Genomic DNA, 24,025 nt, shown 5'->3' with positions numbered 1-24,025 from the left:
CGACGACGGACGACGGACGACGGACGCCAAGTGATGAGAAAAGCTCACTTGGCCCTTCGGGCCAGGTGAGCTAAAAAACGATAGAACATGTTTAACTGATCAAACAATATAAGTATTGTTCTTATTTTACAGAGTTAATGTTTTTTCTTATTGCATTTGTATCGCAGTCTGTGACATATCATTTAGAATGGATGTCACTTTTCCCGGACATTAATTTTATGTAAATATACGAAATCAAATAGTGTATAATTGCCTGATTAAAGTTTCAAACCTCTATTTGTTTTCAACGATAGAACAAACGAAAGGATTCGAATTACATTCATCCGGTTTTTCTACAAAGAATTTTTATTGAATTTAATACTGATGGATCAGATTAATTCAAGCGAACATAAATTTCAAAATCCATTAATATACATATATATTATTCTGTATGAAAAAATGTCGATAAATCAATTGTTTTCAACGAATGGATACTATGCTAAGAGATAATGCTATATTTTTCATCTCTGTCATTCTGACGTATTGAATATCTGTAAAATGAAATCTACGGATTATTCAACCAGACGTGCCTATTCTTAAGCTTCAGACAAACTTCTAAAGAAACATATATCCGTACAGAGGCATGACTATTTGTCGGAAAATACTTTTATCTTTTTGCGAGAAAAAATAAATAATTGAACAAGACAAACTGTTATTTCTACCGCAACATTAGTTAAACAAAAATATTCTTCGATAAAATGATTAAAAAGAAGTTCCATTTGACATGTCTTTTTCACACGTGAGCAGCAGACGGATGCATGTAAAAGCTACTTCCGGAATAATTTTACGCTGTAGATTTTGAAGAGAAAAGGAATAAAAGATTGAATTAGGTCTTATTGATCTGGAAAATCACAGAGACTGTAAGTATGCATTGAATTAAATGTCACAAAAATGATTTCAATTAATTGCAATATTTTTAAAAATTTTAAACAACTTCACCTTTGTGATGTTATTATTTTGATATTAAGGAGATGTGGTATGATTGTCAAGGAGATAACAAACTAACAAACTGTAAGATGAAAGGAAAATGATGTCTGCAAGAACTTTTTGTTTGTTTTTTAATAACCTTTTCTTTTTTCATAGTTCTTTGGTTTGTTAGATGTGGTTTGGCGGTTTAATTGTTTTTTAATTTTTGATTTTTCTACAAAAATTTGCTGTATATTTTTCTTTTCTTGATCTTTTCTCATTCAGTTGTTTAATACATGTCCACATGTTGTTTTTTCTATATTATTAAGTCAGCATTGAGCATTTTTTCCCTTTGATATGAATTTAAGTATTGTGCCGTTTTAAAACTGTTTAAACGTTTATTTCGTTGATGATTACTTTTCATGAGTTCACATCCCGGAGGAAATTATGCTCAGTTAACGATCCGTTCTAAATTAAAATTTGAGAAAAAAACTAACAACGTTGTGATAGAACAGTTGTTTATGAGTTTTTTCAATTGAAATAAATTTACCTTTTTGTACTGTAAAACTGATATAAAGGTCGGCGGAAAACATTTTCCCAAGCCAGATTAAAGGAAACTAGATTTTCAATCTTAGGCGACATCAAATGATACTCAGACGTCTAGGAATTCAGGGCAGATCTAGCCATTTGTAAAAAGGGGACCAACCATATGTCCTTATTCAAGAGTATTTATCTTTAAAAAAGGTAGGTTCCAACCCATAGAACGCACCTAGATCCGCCAATGATTTTTTTTTATAAATATTTCTACTTGAGACAAAACCAAGGATCTGCATGACCTATATTGCAACAGAAATTAATTTAAAGATAAATTTGAATGACGAGATGTACACGAGAGGTACATGAATGTGAAAATTATGTTATTTAAGGAATAGATGAGGGGGGAGGAGGGGAGGGGTGGTCCGGGGTTGGACCACCATTTTTACGATCAATGCTTTAGAATAGGGACACAGGGTTGGAAACAGCCCTTTTTATCCTGCATTGGAACCCCTTTTAAAAATGATTGCATATTGGAAAATGTTGACAATAGCACGATTGTAAGAATCTTGTGAAGTTTTTAAAAGTAATATTGAGCGTACTACGGTAGTGTTTAACGATCGTGTTTCTCATTGTTGAAGGGCGTATGATTGCCTATTTTTTCTTCTTGCAATCGGTTTATATAAACTTTGTTGGATAGTTGTCGCATTAGCAATCATGCCACATCTCCTCATCATGAGTGTCTTGAACGGTTTCAGGCTATTACAGGTCAAACAAAATAGTTTTTTTAGTTTAAGCTAATTTTGCTCTGATAGAAATATACTGTAAAATGGGAAATTTGCACTGAATAAACCACGATGATACTCCCCCGCGTAAACTTTAACTTTGGGAGAAGAATTCGGCAAAATTCAACGTGAAAAAAACCATCTCGATAGTTTTGCCCATAGAATATAGAAACTTGAACTTGATAATAAAAAAAACAACAAAAAAAAACCACTTAGCCAGTAAACAGTATTAGAGTGTTCTGCAACCCTCTTTTTCGAATATACCAAATTCTATAACCTGATGTTTTATATGTAATATTCTCGGTCAACACAAATTACATTGCTAGGGTAGGCAAACATCAAAAAGTAGATCGTCTGGAGGACCACAATTTATAACAACATTTAAAATTATTTGAGCTGATAAAAGGTAATTACGATCTGAAGTAATGGTCACATTTCCAAAGTCCAGAACAGGAAGACATCTTTTACTATGCCTTTTAAATGTGGTTACATTAGTTGTTTTCCTGTTGATCCTTGGACATGATATAAAGACAGCTAAGCATCACAGCTGATGATCTGAACGTATTAGACTAAATTCCATTAAACTCCTATTCAGTAATATCTGCGGAAGTTATTATTATTACAACTAAGATTTCGATTGCTTAAAGCAATAACAAAAACCATAAAGTTGGAGCGAGTAGAAGAAAATTGAGAATTACGCTTTGTGGATGAGAAATATCGAGAGAGGGTAAACATCTATGGAACAATGTTGCCTTGATTAGGAGATGAATGTAAATTTACTTGGATTTTATTGAAGATAGTGATTAACTCTAACAATATCCAGCATACATTTCTAAATATCAATATTTTTCATCAACAATTACCGGCCACAAGGTTACGAGTAATCACCAAAGCCTTTTACCTATCTAGCTAAAATCAATCATCTGCTATGCGTTTAACTGAAGCTGGAAATGATATTGTCGAGTAAGATCATTTGGTAGAAATCTTTTTAATTCCCGCGACACCGTATGTGGAAGAGAATTGAATTGAATATATCACGTGGCTTGGTAAAAAACATGGGAATTATTTCCTGAGCATGTCCTTAACGTTCAGTTTTACACAGTTGGATAAACTGAATAGGCAATTATTGAAAATTTCTTGACACGAAAGTGGCTTCATTTTACACGAACATGACATACTAATGCTAAATTGCTTTTTCAGCAAAACGATTGCATATGGTTTAGAGTACAGGTGCACTCCCTTCGTCGCGAAAGAGTTTGAGCAACCGGGATACTATATATTTTTAAGTTGTGCAGGTAAATCAGTCCTTACATTATATATTATTATAAGAAATATTTTCTTAAGAAATCTTAAAAATCCTCAAAGGACCATTCGTATATCGTTACTAAGTTTAGTTTGCATGTCCCTCTGGCGTCTTTCGCCCCTCTTTTACTAAAACGAAAACCTGTTTTGCCTAATAATTTAACCTAGTTTCAAGCAAGATAAATGTTTGATCTACATTTTTTTAATTATGAAGATCAAGAAAAAAAACACTATTGTTTAGTTATTGCTCGCAGCACAAGTTAATATTGTTTTTACTCAAGCTATAACGAAATAGATTGGCTAAAAATTTACCACGAACGTTAAACAATTAACATTATACTTATGATAAATTGCCTTAGGGACGACATCAAAAGTTCAATGAAGGATAAAAAACTTAATTCACATAGTTTTTTCACTGACCCCCACACCCCCCTCTTAACTTAATTGGGGAAAAATTGATTGACCAATAGTGATATATGTAAAATCGATTTTAGATTCACCAAACTTGCAGCAATGTTACCCCCCACCCCAAACTATTTGAATGAAGTTTTTTTTTTATCCTACATCGATCTTTTGATGTTGTCCCTTAATCTACACACATTTTTATGTTATATTGAATGTGTTCAACCTTTACAAAAAAAAACAGTTGTATCCGAAGGATAGTAATGCGGCAGTCTGTAGCTATGGTAATCTAAGACAATGAATAAAAACAGTGTTATAGTAATAAAAGTTATTCTGACGGATTTCTTGAAATGTCAACTCGGCCGACTCACCCACAAACCGAAGGAAGTATTAACCCGCCTATAAAATGGTCAGTTAAAACTCAAAGCTTTGCCTAGATCACGAAATCTACCAGCACCTTCATAACTATTTCGTCTGTTTAGGAATTCTTATCCTTTTAAACTTATTTTATTTGTTAAGTATACTACACGAATAATCGTAAACACATAAATTTGCTTTAAAAATGTCCAATGATGATTTTGATAAATATTATAATTATAGCTTAAAATAACGTTGATTTGTTTGCCTCATGTGTCTACCACAGCCCAAGAGCGTCGATCGTTTTGATTAGGTGGGATGTATAAATGTTAGGTCACGTCCATTTAGTTCTGAAGGATGCGATGCATGCTTCCACACTGACAGTAATGTTCGTTTATCTTTGCGAGATGGATAAGTACGAAGTCACGTCTGTTTATCATTGCGGGATGGATAATAGTTAAAAGTCAAAATAGTCAAAAGTACCAGGATTATAAGTTCGGATAAGTACGAAGTCACGTCTGATTTTGGTGGGGGATGAATTAACACATATAATCACGTTTGTTTAGCTGTTTGGGATTTTAAGTACATTCATGTCTTGTTTTGGGATTTTTGTCAGATTTTTGGAATCCTCTGGTTTTATCCATTTGAATGCATAAAGAAAATTTGCCCAATAACCCAATTTTTCTTTTTATAAATCTTTTACATGTATAATAATAAGCAGACTGTAAAAGTCTTATAAAATTTTAATTATTTTTTCAAAGTTTATGAGAACTTTATTTTGTCAATGATAAATTGAAGAAGAGTCGAGGGAGAATATTTTCCCGCCAAGCTTTTAATGGCTAATATCTCGAAAACAAGCTCATTGACCTATATATTTTTTTTGCTCTTTAGATTTCTTAATCAATCACCTATCACATTACATTTGTAACTAGTGTTTTGGAAAGTTAACTATTTTGAAACTGAGAAAACTTCACAGCTCTGTTTGATTTTTCAAAATTTACTCCAAGACTCACAATTTGAACTTTAAATGACTCATTAAAGTTTAAGTTTCGAGAGTCAGATATGTAGGTTTTACAAATATTTTTTTCTAGTTGTATTACAATGTAGTTGCATAGGTCGATTTAAAAATAAAAAAATGGATACACGAATTATTATGCAAAATTATATGTCAGTGACCCAGTAAACACATCGGATTCCATACTCTGTAAACTTTCCAGGAACACGAACAATTCAATCGATATAATCCGTTGATCTACGAATACTCATTAGGAGAGATCGATTACGGGTAGGGACTGAAGTATTCGAGTTAGCGGGCCCTTGGTTCAATTCCTTTGTATCGTATTGCCTTTATACAGTGCTATATAGTGACGTAGTGAGAAAGTTGATTTGGCAGCATGGCATATGGAACATGTGGAAAAATGTGAACCAAGAAAACAAATCTAACGGACCAATTACATTCAAATATTCGTAGATATGCAAAAATAATATAACAATTGAAAATGCTTGCAGGTGGACTATGAAAGTCAAATTCATACAATGCTGCAAATTGTACCAAATGTTATCGTATGAAGATATCATCCAAACACTAGCCAAAAAAATCCATGAAGTTGATTAATGCATTTTTTGAATTTGTTCATTGTCACACTCAGAATCAGTTACAAAATCTTTTTTCTTCAGCTTGAGCTACAGCAACTTTTGTTGTTGACGTTAGAACGTGTTGTTTTTATCATTTTGAGGAGTTGCTATATTATTTCTATTCTCATTGTGTATCATTTCATCAAATGATTTTTAAAGTACAGTGAAACCTGTTTAAACTGAACCTCTTTGGGACTTAAGATTTTGTTCGGTTTTTGCCGATGTTCGGTTTTATCATGTTCACAATGCATACAATTTGATATGACGGTGCTTAATAACTTGATTGGTTTATACAGGTTTTCGGTTTATGCAGGAGTCGGTTAAGTCAGGTTAACGTTTCACTGTATCTGTTTAATTGTAATTTACTTCTGATTCCAAATCTACTTCACTCTGTTGAACCGACGATATTATATATCCAATGACAACATATCTTTCTATATGTAATATGTATTGCATTGGTCTACAGATTTTTAATATATCAGTACTTAAAATTCCATCTTCTGATCATATGCTTGTTATCGCCAGATTATGATGACCGGTCGTCAGACGTTGAAGCAGTACAATTTAATTTGGCGATGATTTTATTAGATAAATGCACTGTCGCGTTGATCTGACTCTGAATGTAAATTTAATGGATATTTTATCATACCCAGGTTACCGTAGCACTATTTGTCTGTATATTACACAACATGTACTACGGTATTTGTTTTGACTTTTACGTTATATTTATAAAGTACTCGATGAGTTTGTTGGTCTGTTTTGTATAGCATGGATTTCATATAAACAAAAGCGTTTCTTTTATGTTGGAATGTTACACTACAGAGCAAAGTTTGGTAGGTTGGTACCTGTAAAAAACGTTTAAACACGCTGCAATGGTATGCCCTTGTCCTTTGTCAGAGGACTAATATTCAGTGGTTGCCGTTTGTTGGTTTGATTCAAAAGGGTTTCTCGAATGATTTTTTTTAATATAGATGAGGCAGTTGTTTTCCCTGTTTTGATTGTCTTACACTAGTTGTTTGGGACCCGTTATAGCTTACTGTTTCTTGTGAGCCAAAGCTTTATGTAGAAGTAAGTACTTTGACCTATAATTGTTGACTTTTTGACATTTTAGAACTTGGATGGACAGTAGTGTGTTCCATTGGCACTCATACCACATCGTCTTGTTTATACTGACGCATTTGTAATGAATATGGTTGTGAAGCCTCACTCAATCAGAGGATTGACTCAGAGAGTATTGTATTAATAAAAAACAAATTGACTATTGAAAATTAAAACAGAAAAAAGTAGCAAATGCTATTTAACTATCATAACTATGGTTAAGTTAACTTTCAGACTGCTTGGTAAGCGGTCTACTACACATTTTGTTTGTCTGTTGAAATGTAAAATGTTCAAACACAGTATGAACGAACCCATTTACTGATTTGAGTGTAGTAACGTGCGGTTCTTTCTATTGAAATTAGTTTAAACAGATTGATATTTACGTACAATGCACAAGAGCGTCGATCGTTTTGATTAGGTGGGATGTATAAATGTTAGGTCACGTCCATTTAGTTCTGAAGGATGCGATGCATGCTTCCACACTGACAGTAATGTTCGTTTATCTTTGCGAGATGGATAAGTACGAAGTCACGTCTGTTTATCATTGCGGGATGGATAATAGTTAAAAGTCAAAATAGTCAAAAGTACCAGGATTATAAGTTCGGATAAGTACGAAGTCACGTCTGATTTTGGTGGGGGATGAATTAACACATATAATCACGTTTGTTTATCTGTTTGGGATTTTAAGTACATTCATGTCTTGTTTTGGGATTTTTGTCAGATTTTTGGAATCCTCTGGTTTTATCCATTTGAATGCATAAAGAAAATTTGCCCAATAACCCAATTTTTCTTTTTATAAATCTTTTACATGTATAATAATAAGCAGACTGTAAAAGTCTTATAAAATTTTAATTATTTTTTCAAAGTTTATGAGAACTTTATTTTGTCAATGATAAATTGAAGAAGAGTCGAGGGAGAATATTTTCCCGCCAAGCTTTTAATGGCTAATATCTCGAAAACAAGCTCATTGACCTATATATTTTTTTTGCTCTTTAGATTTCTTAATCAATCACCTATCACATTACATTTGTAACTAGTGTTTTGGAAAGTTAACTATTTTGAAACTGAGAAAACTTCACAGCTCTGTTTGATTTTTCAAAATTTACTCCAAGACTCACAATTTGAACTTTAAATGACTCATTAAAGTTTAAGTTTCGAGAGTCAGATATGTAGGTTTTACAAATATTTTTTTCTAGTTGTATTACAATGTAGTTGCATAGGTCGATTTAAAAATAAAAAAATGGATACACGAATTATTATGCAAAATTATATGTCAGTGACCCAGTAAACACATCGGATTCCATACTCTGTAAACTTTCCAGGAACACGAACAATTCAATCGATATAATCCGTTGATCTACGAATACTCATTAGGAGAGATCGATTACGGGTAGGGACTGAAGTATTCGAGTTAGCGGGCCCTTGGTTCAATTCCTTTGTATCGTATTGCCTTTATACAGTGCTATATAGTGACGTAGTGAGAAAGTTGATTTGGCAGCATGGCATATGGAACATGTGGAAAAATGTGAACCAAGAAAACAAATCTAACGGACCAATTACATTCAAATATTCGTAGATATGCAAAAATAATATAACAATTGAAAATGCTTGCAGGTGGACTATGAAAGTCAAATTCATACAATGCTGCAAATTGTACCAAATGTTATCGTATGAAGATATCATCCAAACACTAGCCAAAAAAATCCATGAAGTTGATTAATGCATTTTTTGAATTTGTTCATTGTCACACTCAGAATCAGTTACAAAATCTTTTTTCTTCAGCTTGAGCTACAGCAACTTTTGTTGTTGACGTTAGAACGTGTTGTTTTTATCATTTTGAGGAGTTGCTATATTATTTCTATTCTCATTGTGTATCATTTCATCAAATGATTTTTAAAGTACAGTGAAACCTGTTTAAACTGAACCTCTTTGGGACTTAAGATTTTGTTCGGTTTTTGCCGATGTTCGGTTTTATCATGTTCACAATGCATACAATTTGATATGACGGTGCTTAATAACTTGATTGGTTTATACAGGTTTTCGGTTTATGCAGGAGTCGGTTAAGTCAGGTTAACGTTTCACTGTATCTGTTTAATTGTAATTTACTTCTGATTCCAAATCTACTTCACTCTGTTGAACCGACGATATTATATATCCAATGACAACATATCTTTCTATATGTAATATGTATTGCATTGGTCTACAGATTTTTAATATATCAGTACTTAAAATTCCATCTTCTGATCATATGCTTGTTATCGCCAGATTATGATGACCGGTCGTCAGACGTTGAAGCAGTACAATTTAATTTGGCGATGATTTTATTAGATAAATGCACTGTCGCGTTGATCTGACTCTGAATGTAAATTTAATGGATATTTTATCATACCCAGGTTACCGTAGCACTATTTGTCTGTATATTACACAACATGTACTACGGTATTTGTTTTGACTTTTACGTTATATTTATAAAGTACTCGATGAGTTTGTTGGTCTGTTTTGTATAGCATGGATTTCATATAAACAAAAGCGTTTCTTTTATGTTGGAATGTTACACTACAGAGCAAAGTTTGGTAGGTTGGTACCTGTAAAAAACGTTTAAACACGCTGCAATGGTATGCCCTTGTCCTTTGTCAGAGGACTAATATTCAGTGGTTGCCGTTTGTTGGTTTGATTCAAAAGGGTTTCTCGAATGATTTTTTTTAATATAGATGAGGCAGTTGTTTTCCCTGTTTTGATTGTCTTACACTAGTTGTTTGGGACCCGTTATAGCTTACTGTTTCTTGTGAGCCAAAGCTTTATGTAGAAGTAAGTACTTTGACCTATAATTGTTGACTTTTTGACATTTTAGAACTTGGATGGACAGTAGTGTGTTCCATTGGCACTCATACCACATCGTCTTGTTTATACTGACGCATTTGTAATGAATATGGTTGTGAAGCCTCACTCAATCAGAGGATTGACTCAGAGAGTATTGTATTAATAAAAAACAAATTGACTATTGAAAATTAAAACAGAAAAAAGTAGCAAATGCTATTTAACTATCATAACTATGGTTAAGTTAACTTTCAGACTGCTTGGTAAGCGGTCTACTACACATTTTGTTTGTCTGTTGAAATGTAAAATGTTCAAACACAGTATGAACGAACCCATTTACTGATTTGAGTGTAGTAACGTGCGGTTCTTTCTATTGAAATTAGTTTAAACAGATTGATATTTACGTACAATGCAGTCTCATATGAGACATATTTGTGAGGTAAATATACTCTCCTTTTAGTTCCATTGGAATTGTTTTAAAAAATTGACATTAACGTACAATGCGGACTCGTATGAAAAAAACCTTTGAGGGTATAGCAGATGACAATTCCCTTACACCGCGTGCTTTGTCATTTTAATTGTAAAACACATGTCGGAGCCGAAACGATTTCTGCTTTTTTTTACAATTACGTACAATGCAGCCCTGAACGAGGCATTTAATAATTTGAATAAACTATACTTTTTTGTTGTTGCGTTGAGAAAGAATAAATAGTGCTTTGTGAGAGAATAGCAGATGACAATCCCCTCAGCCGATATACCGCGTGCTTTGTTATTTTAATTGAAAAACACATGTCAGAGCCGTCACGATTTCTGTAATAATAGCTATATATTCAGAAACAATGAAACGCTGTCAGGTAATTTATCCAACAAAGACTGTCACTATTCTCAAAAAGCTACAGCATAGTTTTGAACAATCAGATAAAAGAAAAGGCACAGAACTCGATAAACAATTTAAGTAGGTCTCGACGTAAAACCAAAGATTTCAAAGCTGCATATTTGCAAAATTTTCCCTTTTACTTGTTTTGTTAAAATGAAATCTATTTTTTTTAAATACAGACTTGGGGGGGGGGGGGGTGTGCTAGGATGAAGAATGTTGTCCTGCATTTTGTAAATTGTGCTATCTGTCCTGCCATTTAATTTTTACCTCTATTTGGTCCTGTATTTTTATTAGTTTATCTTGACTTTTTATTTCCACAAACTATATTATGTCAAGTTACTTATCCTGTCTTCTTTTTTACTGATAACTCCTGTCCTGTCTTTTTTCAAATTTCATCCTAGCCCTCCTGCCTTTTAATATCAAATGGCTGATTTCTTAACATATCTGTTTAAATAGCAACTTTTGATTCCAAATCTACTTCACTCTGGTGAACCGACGATATTATATTATTAACGACAACATGTCGTACAATCTGTAATGTGTATTGTATTAGTTTAAAGATTTTTAAGATATCAGTACGTAAAATTCAATCATATGATCATATGCAGTTTATCCCGAGATCATGAAGAGCGGTCGTCAGACGTTCAAGTAGTGCAATTGAATTTGATGATTTAATTGTATTGATCAGACTCTAAATGTAAACTTAATGGACATATAGCCATACCAAGTTAACGCAGAACTATTTGTCTGTTTATTACACAACATGTTCACTACGGTGCTTGTTTTGACTTTTACGTCATATAAAGTTCTCAATTTGTAATTGCATATGCAAATTAGTATGACGTCCATTGTCACATAACTTATACACATTTTTTGTTTAGGGACCAGCTGAAGCACGCTCCGGTTGCAAAATATTCTCGCTGTATTGATTGGTGGCTTTCGGCAGTTTTTTTTTTGTTCTGTTAAAAAAAAAATTAGTCTATAAGAAAAACTTGTAAATTGAGCAACACATAAACCACAAAAAACCAACAAGAGCGCCATTACTACTCAAAAGTTTTAAGACAGTTCTTTCATAAAAAAACCCCAAGCTAACTAAATACTTGAACACGAGCGTCGCCTTATACCCCTATCACTTGTTGTTAATAGGTATCTTGAACACAAATTGTACAATGCATGTTTGATGAATATATATATCTTAACATAAAACCTTAAAACTATTCCTTTATACAAATTCGGAGTGTTTAGTACCATTTATCCACACCTCTATCTAAAATTAATGATGGTGTACATTTATATGATAATGATTGTTTACGACCTTGACTGGCTAAACAGTATTCGCATAGTCGATATTAAAAGTTCGATGCCGGAAATAAAACCCGGACCGTCTGGGTGAAGACATTTGTAAGTGCTTGCTCTGGCAAATGCAAGAATTATATAAAAAAGTATACGTATTGTGACAATTGGACTGTTGGTCTGTTTTGTAATGTATGAATTTCACATAAAAGTAAGTGTGTCTTTTATGTTGTTATGTTAAAGTACTAACTAATGTTAAGGTGAAGATTGGTGCCATATTAAAACGTTAAACATAGCTGCATCTTTATGCACATGTTTTAAGTCAGGAGCTAGTAGTTCAGTGGTTATCGTTTGTTGGTGTGGTTCAAATATGTATCTCGTTTGTCGATGGGGCAGTTGGTTTTCCTGTTTGAATCCTTTTTAGTCATAGATATTTTGGTGCCCTTTATAGCTTACTATAAGTTGCCAGCCAATACCTCGAGCAGAAGCCCGTACTTAGACGTTTAATTGTTTATTTTTTTCATATTGTGACTTGGATGAACTCATAATTAGTATTGTAATTTTCATTGTTATGGATAAATGTTATTTCAGTATTACAAATCTAATCTTGAATTCTCTCCTTATTCTATCCTATTTTTGAGAATTCAAATGTAACGTACCTTAGTGCGTTGATGGCTTTGGCTAACTTAGCTGTGGATTTTTATGTGCTGGTTTAGTTTTTTAAAGGGTAAATATACTATACTTTTTTGTTGTTGCGTTGAGAAAGAACAAATAGTGTTTTGAAAGAATAAAATATGACAATTCCCTCAGCCGATATACCGCATGCTTTGTCTTTTTAATTGAAAAACACATGTCAGAGCCGACACGATTTCTGTAATAATAGCGATGTTTTTTTTTCAATTTAAGATATATATTCAGAAACAATAAAACGCTGTCAGGTAAATGATCTAACAAAGGATGTCACTATGACACAGCTACAACATAGTTTTATATTACACGTAACAAAGGCCTAGAACTCGATAAACTATTTAAATATGACTCGACGGTGCTGTAAAAACAAAGGATTGAGAGCTTCATATTTGCAAAATTTTCCATTTTATTTGTATTTGTTCAACATGTTTCAAATGTAATACAGTTATGGATCTAGTTTAAGACGATTTTAATCAATTGTATTTTAAAATAAAGACTCAACAATGTACCTATAACTGAGTATGTAGAAATAATTTGTCAATAAGAAACAAAATAATATCTATCTAATTGTATCAATCAATATATAACTATGTACCTTAATAATATAGATTGGGGAGAGTTCGTTTATTTGAAAATAATTGGTTTCAAATCGTAAATATTATACTTAAAAAATTATTTTTTATAGATTTATTAGACATCATATCGACACTACAGAATCCAGTTATTTTCGTTTATAGTGTAGACTAAATTATATTGCTATGCGGTATTGGTTTTTGTCGCGTCAAAGGCCGTACAGTAACCTAAATCTACGTCAGTTGGTCTCTTGTGGATAATTGTCTCATTGGCAATCATGCCATGTCTTCTTTTTTTTATTAAGATAAAGTACCTAATATACTGTTTAAATTTTTTGTAGTATCCCGGACTCGATAATCTCATCATCTAAGTGTAAACATGGCAAACTAAGTCCCATCGTACTCTATTCTCTTAATAATAGTTTTCAATATGAAATAATTTCATTTTATTTGGACTTATTTCCCTTGACTAGCATAATGAAGAGAAAGTGATAATTTTTCTTTATTGACTTACACGCAGAAAAAAAGTAAGTAAAAAACCCTGAAAAAAATAGAGAATAATCGAATTCTGAAATGTAAAGATAAAGACAAAAAGGCATATAGAAGTAAGGAATATGGTATTATTGCGTAACAATTTTCATATTGGCTTAGTTATAGGTCCGAGGGTACCATATTGGCCTGAGGCGAAGCCGAAGGCCAATATGGCTGCCCGAGGACCTATAACTAAGCCAATATGAAAATTGTTACGCAATGATACCTTTATTAATTAACCAGTCCAATATGAACTCTAGCCGGGCCAATATGAAGATTGAAAATAGTGTGAAAATCTGACATTCAGGACTTCAATAGTAGTGATTTGAATATGTATCAATGAAAATTGAGGATTTTAATCAAAACAATAAAATAGTAACAATTTTATTAAATAATCAACAGTAAATAAACACAACAAGTAAAAAACATGTTTTTATCTAGTTTTCAGATTAAAGCTCTTGGCTGCAGTTTATAGTATTCTTTCTTTCCCCTGAGTATATGTTAATATTGAAAACACCACCTGTTATAGTTGCACCTGCAAACATGGCCATTGGGTTGTCATGTTTGTTAGCAGTTTGATTATTTGTATTTGATACATTTGCATTTAAATTATTATGAACTAATGTATTTGAGTTTGAAAGTTCACAAGGTTCCTCTGAATCTGATGTCGTCTGTAAATCTGAGTTCGGCAACATGACCTTAGATATTGTGTGAGAAGCTTGTTGCTGTTGTTCAATAGACGGTACTGAATAATGAGTTAAGGTACTAATGCCTTTCCAGCCTCCTAATTGAGCAACTTCATTGGCAGGTCTACCATTTTGAAGAAGTGTGGTAGCAAAAGTTTTACGTCCCGAATGATTAACCTTTCTTCCTTGAAGATCTCCTTTTTCTGCCATATTTTTTACCATTTTACCTAATTTATCTTTGCCTATGGTTTGGCGAGTGTACCATATTTCCTCATGTTTATTATCTAAAGGCCTCAAATAAAATCTATGTTCATCAGTTAATGTGTCTTGAGGTCTATGCCGTTTGTATTCCTTGTAAACATGAATAGGGCAATTACTTCCTCCTTCCCCGAAAATCTTTGGCGTAATATCCCGGAAATCCCTGCTTTTTGCTCCACTACGGGTTTTGGTGCTTCTTTCTGAAAAAAGTATGCTTATGTCAATATTTAAAGAAGAATTATCCTTCCTGTCTGTACAAAACTTTCACTTTTATATAACAAAAAACATGTATTGCATAGTAAATAAGATTTGTTTTGATAAATATAAAACAATGGTTAATATCCTTAAAAGCACAAATTACCAACTTTTGTCAGGACTGTTGTACATGTACATCCATTATCCACAGAAGTATATATTCTGTGATTTCTAAAAGATTTAAAATATCAACTATTTAAATGATGGAAATCATAACATAATCTCACCATTAAATTCCAAATACTCCTTTCCATCAGATGTAACTTTTAACTTGACATCTCCCCATGTCATGTTAACATAGTCTTGTCGACCTCGTAGACCAAAGTATGTTGCATTATTTAAAAACACAGCATTCAGTAATGCATCAGGGTTTTCTGGAAAAAGAAAAAAAAAAGAACTTAACTAAAATACATGTATCTTAATGTAAATATCCAACTTAAAATAGTATTTAAAGGACAAATACTGTATCAAAATGCAAAAGACCTCTGGAGACACTCTCATTGTTCAAGACCTTATGTGTATTTTTAACATTTTTTATTAGAACAACCATTTAATAATCAGGGATGGATAGAGGGCGACAAGGAAATAAAATAATTTGTTTGCCACAAGGTTAGAAAAATGTTTAATTAAAAGTTACTGACTGACACGCTGGAATACAACATTTTTTTTTAAACTTACGTGTTCCAATAACGCCTTTCTCCCTCAAGATTTGGATTTCCTCAGTCGTCAAAGGTTCAGCTCTGTTTGGCTTACTGCCCTTGCCCAATGACTTTAATGCCTTTCGCTTCGCTTCTAATACCCGTCTTGTGTGGTTGAACTCAGGATCCTTTTTAATACTGAAACATTAAAGAAAAGATATGCATAATATCTGACATGTAATTTTTGTATGTACATGTTTTATACTTATAGCAAAGAGAAACCAAGGAATATTCATTGTACACAAGCTTAAGATCATCAAAACCACATTGACCCAGATGATATATATAGTTTTTACCAAAAAAAATTACACAAGGCTAAAATTAAAATATTGGCACTGAATATTCGAGTCATAATGCTTGACAGAATAATGCAAAGGCTATCATGCTATATCAAGACAAGGGAGTTACATGTCTCACAGATATCAAATAATCTACATGAAAATAATCGTACCTTATACTACTTTTTGAGTCCTTCAAATGTCTATCCAAGCTGTTGAACATAGAGGATAAAGAGTCAGGCTCATATTCGTCACCATTTTTCTTCAGGACTCCAAGAAAAAATCTTGATAACAGACTGTCCAAGTCTTTGGCAGGTATTTCCACTGAATCACGCATTTCTCCAACAGATATGAAAAAATCCAGCATCACGTTCAAGTCACTCTTTGTTTTAGTTTTTGTGTTCTTGTTAACACTTAAAGCTAGAAAAGAGTCAGTGTCTTCATCAGTGACAGAGCGAAACCTCTTGCTACTCGAGCTATTTTCTTTGTCTGATTCGTCAATCTCATGATTCTGTGCATTTTCAATGTCCTGCAGAATTTCATTTGGGAAGTTGAAATTCGCTGAATCAACTTCTTCCAGAATCAAATTTCCTTCCCCATTGACATCCGCGAGATTTCTCTTGATGTACTCTGCCTCCCTATTAGATAAATCGTCGTAGTGAAAATAGTCTTCAACTAACGCATCCATCGCATCATCTATATTTTGTATAGAGCTATTGCTCCATCGTTTTGTTGTCATTTTCTCCTGTCAGACGACACTAGCCGTAGTTCTCTAGAGTTATCGGGATTTCAACCGATTAGTCTAGAGCTAATCGAATATGCTAATATTGGGCTTGCTAAACCCGGGCCAATACGGAAAAATCCGTATTGGCTTTATAGGACAAAATTATCGATTTGGCAGTTTTACTCGTATTTAGTCAAATAAGCTCCAGTTAATTAATAATACATAATAAAGGACCCCTATACAGGACCTTTCATATTTTCACTGGAGTTTATAACAGCATATTGTCCCATTTCGAATCATATGACCAACACATGAATTCAGAAAGATATAATTAATGAAATATTTTGACTAATATTCGACTTATGAGCTTTGTTTCTCCATGTTGTATTAAGTATTTATTCATCTAGAAATATAAGATCAATGAAACGTATGAATTGTCTTTCCAATACAACTTAATTTATTGTTGTTTTGGATGCCCTCAAACGCAAAAACATGTGAAATTTGAAGAAATCTGCAATATCAAATCAGAACTATCTTGTGTTCTGTAACGCTGAAAACACATGTTGATTTAGTTTGTGAAATTAATCTGCATTGGTTAAGTAATTGCAAATTATTAAAGATCAAGTATAATATAAATACAATGGAAACAAAAATGTAAACATAACTTTTGATCCAAACCGCACCTTAAGTTTTACCTGCACCAGTAATGTCCAATGTTGAAAAAACGATTGCGGGATGCACAAATAACTAGTCTCGTTTAAAGTCGTTCGACTAAAAGTAAAAAATAAGCGACGAAAAATAAAAGGAAAACTTGCATGTATCTTTGTAGAAATAAATTAAAAATTGTAATAGTTTACCACAAAGACATATAATTTCTTATTCGTAATTGTTATTGATCTAAAATCGGGTTGAAGATGAACAAAAAGTGAATAAAATTCAGAATAAGAAGAATGATACAAATAAAGGATACAGTAGAATACTGCTGGTCAATAGTCACGAAGCGTTTAAGCGAGAGAAAAAAATCCGGGTAGCATATAAAACCAGGGGAAACACATCTACTATAAGTAAAAAACCAACGTAAACAGTGAACTGCAACAAAACAAACGACAACATGAATAAAAACGGACTTTTCGATACCAACTGCCATATGATCTTGATCCTTTGATATTGTTGACTGATAACTTCCTTTCTCAGTGGAGTCGGGAGACATGAACACGGAGTCGAAATGAAAATTATCGCTAGAAACTAATGGAGCACGTGTCGTTGCTAATGAAATTGACATGAAATTGATAACTTCGGCATAAGTAAAATAGCGATAAACAGATTATCATTGGTCATCTCAACTCGATTGCTTTTCAAGCGAGAAAATCAATATCATTGAGATGATCAACGATAATCTATAATTACATTTAAAATAATATCTTGTGTAATTGATGAACATTTTGTACAACAAACAAAAGTTAGAAAAAATATTAAAACGTAGTTATCTAACCTTGAACTTAACCCAAGTCAGACTCAAGTTGACAAAATAATCAAAAATTGAATGATAGACGAGAATAATGTCAGATATAGAAAAATGAAGGATCTGTAAACACTCCAATTGATAACAAAAATCTATAAAGACAGTTTTCAGACCTAAATATGTCTACGTATTTATTGTCTATAACAGTCAAAAAAGTCAAAACAAAGCACTATATACAATTCACGTCCAAGTAATTTTTGATCATGTCAACACAAATGGTAGCTATATTTGAATTTCATGGAGTTAATCAGGAGTATTACAAAATACAATTAACTCGTAGCTCTTAAATGGTTTGCGATCAAATTGCTATTGAATTTGATTGGAATTGAATAGACAAAGCCGTTCTATTTAAGGATATACAATTTGATACTGTTAAAAAAGGAAGCTTCACATTAAACATACTAAGAAATTAAAAAAATAAATTTGAAAAGATTCCACTGCCACTAACAATAACTGACGCAGCAAAAGTTTGAGTAATTTTATCGTATTAAAAAATGCATTTTTCAAAGTTGACATGTCTGTCCAGGAGAGTGTAGCAATATAAAAATAGGGGGATTTAGATAAAAGAAGAAGTAAAACATGTGCTTACTGACGTCAGTAACCGTTCTTGGTTGTTTTTTCAATGATGCAGAGAAGAAAATCACGACAAATGCTGCATAGTATCCCTCTGTTTTTGTCAACAATTCATAACAAAAAAAAATCTCATTTAAAGGAATTAATCATTTATGACACGAATGAATTAGTTTGAGGAAAAACAAACAACAAAGTTATCTGACCTTCAACTTCATCCAAGTCCGACTCGATTTGACATAATAGTCAAAAAAGACATCGAAAAAGTGAAGGATCTGAAAACATTCAAAATTAAAAAAAAAAAACACTTAAAAGGCAGCTTTCAGATCAGAATATGGCCACATATATATTTTGAATAACAATAAAAACTAAGCACAAAATACAAAACACGTTAAAGTAGTTTTCTACCATGTCAACACAAATGGTAGCTATATTAAAATGTCAAGGAGTTGATTACGCGTATTGTAAAATACGATTAAATCGTAGCTCTTAAATGGTTTGCGATCAATTTACAGTAACTACTGAATATCATACGAATTGAATTGATAATGCCATTCTATTTAATTATATACAGTTTGACTAAAAGAGAATATGGTATGGCATTTCAATATCACTTCCGTATCAACACCTATACGCTAGTATAATCTGCTCGAGGGATTACTATATACCCAAAAAATCTTATTTTTTATGTGACTTGACGTTATACGGATAAGTGGTTTGATAACGCATATGCAGTGGCGGATCTATACATTTTCATAAGTGGGGACCCACTGACTGACATAAGAAATGGGTCCGTTCCAGTCACGCTTCAGTGATTCCCTATATAAGCAAACAAATGTTTTCCCAAAAAGGGAGGGCCCGGGCCCCATGCCCCCCCCTAAATCCGCGTCTGATATGCACCAGTGACTGATATCGATGACGTGATGTCATACAAGTACGTATTAAAGGCTTGATAAATGCTTCTAACCATGACTGATATCAATATCATCACAGAAACTAATACATCACGATTACAGATGACCGTATTAATCATACAATTTATCTGTATTTACCACTCGGTATATAAATAAAAAAAGGACTCTAATAGTTGTAAACATATCTTAAAATTTATTTTTAATGATTATTTTTTTAAAATAATCTCCTATGTCATTATCAATAAACAACGCTACACGAGATTTAGTAATGCTACCTGCATCAAAGAGAATGATGAATTCTTGGATTTCTTTTTTTTAGTATTTCAATATTATTAAAATCTAATATAATTTTAGTCGATGTAAAAGAGGATAGATCACGAGAATTTATTTGTTTTTTTAAAACAGTCCCTTCGAAATATTTGGTTATCAAAGTCTTCGACTTTTTATCTGATTTTGTCTTTTAATTTTTAAATTCATTTTTGCTGGAATTTCTCGTTACATTGAAGACCTGTTGGTGACCTTCTGCTGTTCTTTTTTTCTATGGTCGGGTTGTTGTCACAATGATACATTCTCCATTTCCATTCCCAATTTTATTATTCTATAGACACTCACTAGTCTTTTGTTGACAAAACACTAGTCTGGAGTACAAAATTTGATTCCTGCAGTTATCTATGATGAGTTGATTTTATTTTGGATTAGCCAATTTTTTTCATTTATGGAATTAGTAATTGCAACTGATTCTACTAATATATATCAATAATTTTAAATTATGCAGCTGATAAATGACTTAACCATGATTAGAATTAAATGTTTTCACAGAAAACTGTTCAACGCATATTTCGCCTTATCCATAGGGAACCCGACTTTTTGCTCATCAACCATAATAATTTTTGATTCCTTTATTAGTCGAGTTTTGTCATCTTTTCGGTATAGCTTAGCGTATAACGTTTCTTGAAATGTACTCTTACTAAATATAAATAGATGACTATTGACAGCTATGGAAAATCACTTATAAGCTACACACTGAAATTACCGCAGCACATGGACTAAATATATTCTGTTTAACTATGAGGCTTATATCGGGTTAAGAATTACGGTTTCATAGAAAGTTCATTATCAACTCGTATTATGTTCGTATGGTTACATTTCTGTTCGTGTCCCATTTGATTAGGGACGTACGTTTTGAGTTTTCCTTGGAGTTCGGTATTTTTTGTTATTTTACTTTTCATCTGCCATGTTCGTTCTACGGTTAGATTCTGGATTGAAAGAGTCTCTATCAGGTCTATAAACAGTTTCCAAAATAACGTAATATGAGATGGATTTGTTTCTCAGTTAATGATTTTCGAGAATAAACTTGTTGATTTTTTTCTTATTTGATTGATAAATCTTGAGACACATGTTACAAACAGGCTGCAGGTAAGAGTACTAGAACCTTATTAGACCATAGTGATGGGTTTTTTTCAAGGCTTTTCACAAGGATGGTGTTTCTTTTGTTTTGTATTTTTTTTCATATAGATAAGACAATTGGTTTTACTGTTTAAATCATTTTCAACTAACCATTGTTTGGGACTTTATAGATTGCTGTTCTGTGTTGGCCATTGATACGTATTGGGGACTGTAATAGAGGGACGAAAGATACCAGAGGGACAGTAAACATATGAAAATTATTCTGTATAATTTTAAAGCTTCGAAGCGTTTTTCTGAGTTTACCTATGTGGGAAACTCTTCAACCATTGATAGCCAGAACATACGTTACAACGTAGGAAGCTTTATGATCAAACCGGGACCTTAAACGGATAGCTAAATTCATTTAAAGTCAGCTTTGTTATATCTATCCATGATGATGTTATAACAAATTCTATTAATAATTTTCTGTGACCAAACTTGACCAGATAGACAAGAATCCCTCATTACATTACACACTATAGAAAGAAATATGCTCTAATGTTCAAAGTAGGTCCTGTCGAGTGTTTTGGTTTTCTGGTGTTTAGTTACTAAGAATAGACATAAGAAGATGTGGTATGAATGCATATGAGACAAATGATCCATCCCATTGATAATTTGTAAAGGTAAACCATTATAGGTGAGAGTACGGTCTTCAATAAGCAGCATTGGCTTATAACGAACAGCAAGATAAACAGGGCCCAAACATGACTACTGCTTAACCATTCAAACGTGAAATACAATGGTCTAATATATATAAAAAAAAACAAAAAAAACGAGAAACAGTTATGAACCATATAAACACACTATAACTAGTGAACATTGTTTAAGGCCGTATGGTGACCTCTATTTGTTAATGTCTGTGTCATTTTGGTCTCTTGTGGACAGTTGTCTCATTGGCAATTGTACCACATCTTCTTTTTTTTTTTTATAATATCAGATTCCTAACTTATAGCAAGTGCAAACAAATGCAACGGGTTTAAACGTTTAAATAGGTACAAAGTTTCACCCCTATCTGAAACAATAGTCTAACATCACAAAATGAAAAGCCACACCATGTGTTCTTATCATTACTTCGTGTAATGGAAAGCTTTGTGAATGGGATGTGTGTTTTCGGTTGTGAATGCCGGATCTCAATTATTGTCATATTAATCTATTATATCTGTCTTGGTGAATAATCCGAGTTTTGACAATACAACCGATCTATAAACAACTTTCTTGTAAGTGTGAAGTTAAGGTATCAGTAAAAACCATCTTTAAATTGCAAGTATTTACTCTAATCCCGGAGATAGATTACCGTAGCCGTATTTGGCATAACCTTTAGGAGTTTGTGGTCCTCAATGCTCGTCAGCTTTATACTTGTTTATCTGTTCATCTATTTTGATCTGAGCGTCAATGATGAGTCTTGTGTAGACGAAACATGCGTCTGGCGTATTAAATCATAATTCTGGTACTATTGATAACTACTTATACTTTAATAATTTTGTTATATTTTTTATTTTGATTTTTTTGTGCATTAGCGCCATTTATAAGCACCGCTTTTGGGCCATTTCGTTGCGGCAAGTTATATTGGTTAAGAAAGCCAGAGTGCCTGGAGGAAACCATCGACCTTTGAAAGGAAAACTGACAATCATAGTCAATTTAGATCGGAGTCGAGTGTTCCCAGTACCACACGAGTGCGGTTGGAAATAACAGCCTCAGTGTTGACTGGCAAGTGATAATTCTAGAAACTACTTAAACCACATGGACACCAGAGGCCCACTTTTTGGTATACTTTCTTATGTTATACTATGAGGAAGTATTCAATATGATAAATGATCTCTATAAGGAACATTATCGAAAATAACCTGAACGGCCGAGAAATTAAAAACTATCATATCTTATATAGATATACGAATATAGAAAGTTAGAAACAATGTTAAGAATATTCATTTTCAAGTAAAAACGGATGGTTTTGTATTTAAAAAATAAAACATATTATGAATAGACGCTAGTCTCCATTAAGGTGGTACCCAACACTACAGAGCGATTACTCTGTAAAATCAGCTGAGCATTTTAATCACTTTGTATTGTTAAGAAAATTTTAAGCTTCCCAATGATAAAAAAAAGTGTTTGTCTATCCATCATTTTTTTCTCCTAAAAAGTGATTGGTTAAAGTTTTCTAAAATTTTTATATATTTTTCAAAAGGTCAAAGTCAATATTGTGTATAAAATTGATTGATACTATAAACGTACGAGGAAGCGATCTTAAACTCTGAAAAATGTCCAATAATATAATACCATTACTGATAACATCACCAATGCAAATCAATCTCATATAATATGCTACAAAAAATAAATGTTTCATATAGAAAATGTCCTTGAACTTTGAAAAACAACGCTATAATCTCAATTTAAATATCATATTCCAAATGGATATTGCTTAATATACCGTCTACCACTTGGTAAAGATTCATTACTGTTGACTAGGGAGTGTGGTGTATTGTCATTGATTACCGTATAAATGACAAACAATGAGAAGAGAGTTTCAATTAATGGTTATCTTGTATTTACCATACAGTAATGGAATAAGCACTAGAATCAATGATTCTAAATTAAAAGTAATCGAGACTAGGGGAATTGTTTGTTTGTCATGTCATTTATTATAAGTGTCACTAATACTGATAACGTATAGAGTTGTGTCCCTTGGCGCGGCAGCTAACAAGTAAGTAGTTACTTTATTCTATGGCAATATTGTTAAGGCTTTTTACGACTTGTTTTAAAAAAAAAAAAAATAATACCCTGTAAATATGATATGCAAGCACTTTAATATCTTTGTTTGAAGGACACATTCGAATTC

The 24,025-nt window shown here is 32.6% G+C and overlaps 2 protein-coding genes across 2 annotated transcripts in view; one reads left to right on the top strand and one right to left on the bottom strand.

Moving 5' to 3' along the window:
- The first annotated feature begins 529 nt into the window (after positions 1–529).
- The window catches only part of LOC134690887 (potassium voltage-gated channel subfamily KQT member 1-like), a 134,839-nt gene continuing 111,343 nt past the window's right edge, over positions 530–24,025 (top strand). The window contains exon 1 of the mRNA XM_063551027.1: positions 530–899. The gene's annotated coding sequence lies outside the window, so the exon portion shown is untranslated. The remainder of the gene's footprint in view (positions 900–24,025) is intronic.
- LOC134689863 (zinc finger MYM-type protein 2-like) lies at positions 13,927–16,940 on the bottom strand. Its single transcript, XM_063549831.1, has 4 exons — positions 16,187–16,940; positions 15,716–15,873; positions 15,265–15,411; positions 13,927–14,982 (listed from the first exon to the last, which is right to left on the bottom strand). The coding sequence occupies exons 1-4, from the start codon at positions 16,750–16,752 to the stop codon at positions 14,288–14,290; spliced, it is 1,566 nt and encodes a 521-aa protein (XP_063405901.1). The 5' UTR covers positions 16,753–16,940; the 3' UTR covers positions 13,927–14,287.

The sequence above is a fragment of the Mytilus trossulus genome, chromosome 11 (genome assembly GCF_036588685.1).
Source record: "Mytilus trossulus isolate FHL-02 chromosome 11, PNRI_Mtr1.1.1.hap1, whole genome shotgun sequence".
Classification (NCBI taxonomy): domain Eukaryota; kingdom Metazoa; phylum Mollusca; class Bivalvia; order Mytilida; family Mytilidae; genus Mytilus; species Mytilus trossulus.
Note: the sequence above shows the minus strand (reverse complement) of the source record. Positions and strands in the feature narration are given on the sequence as shown.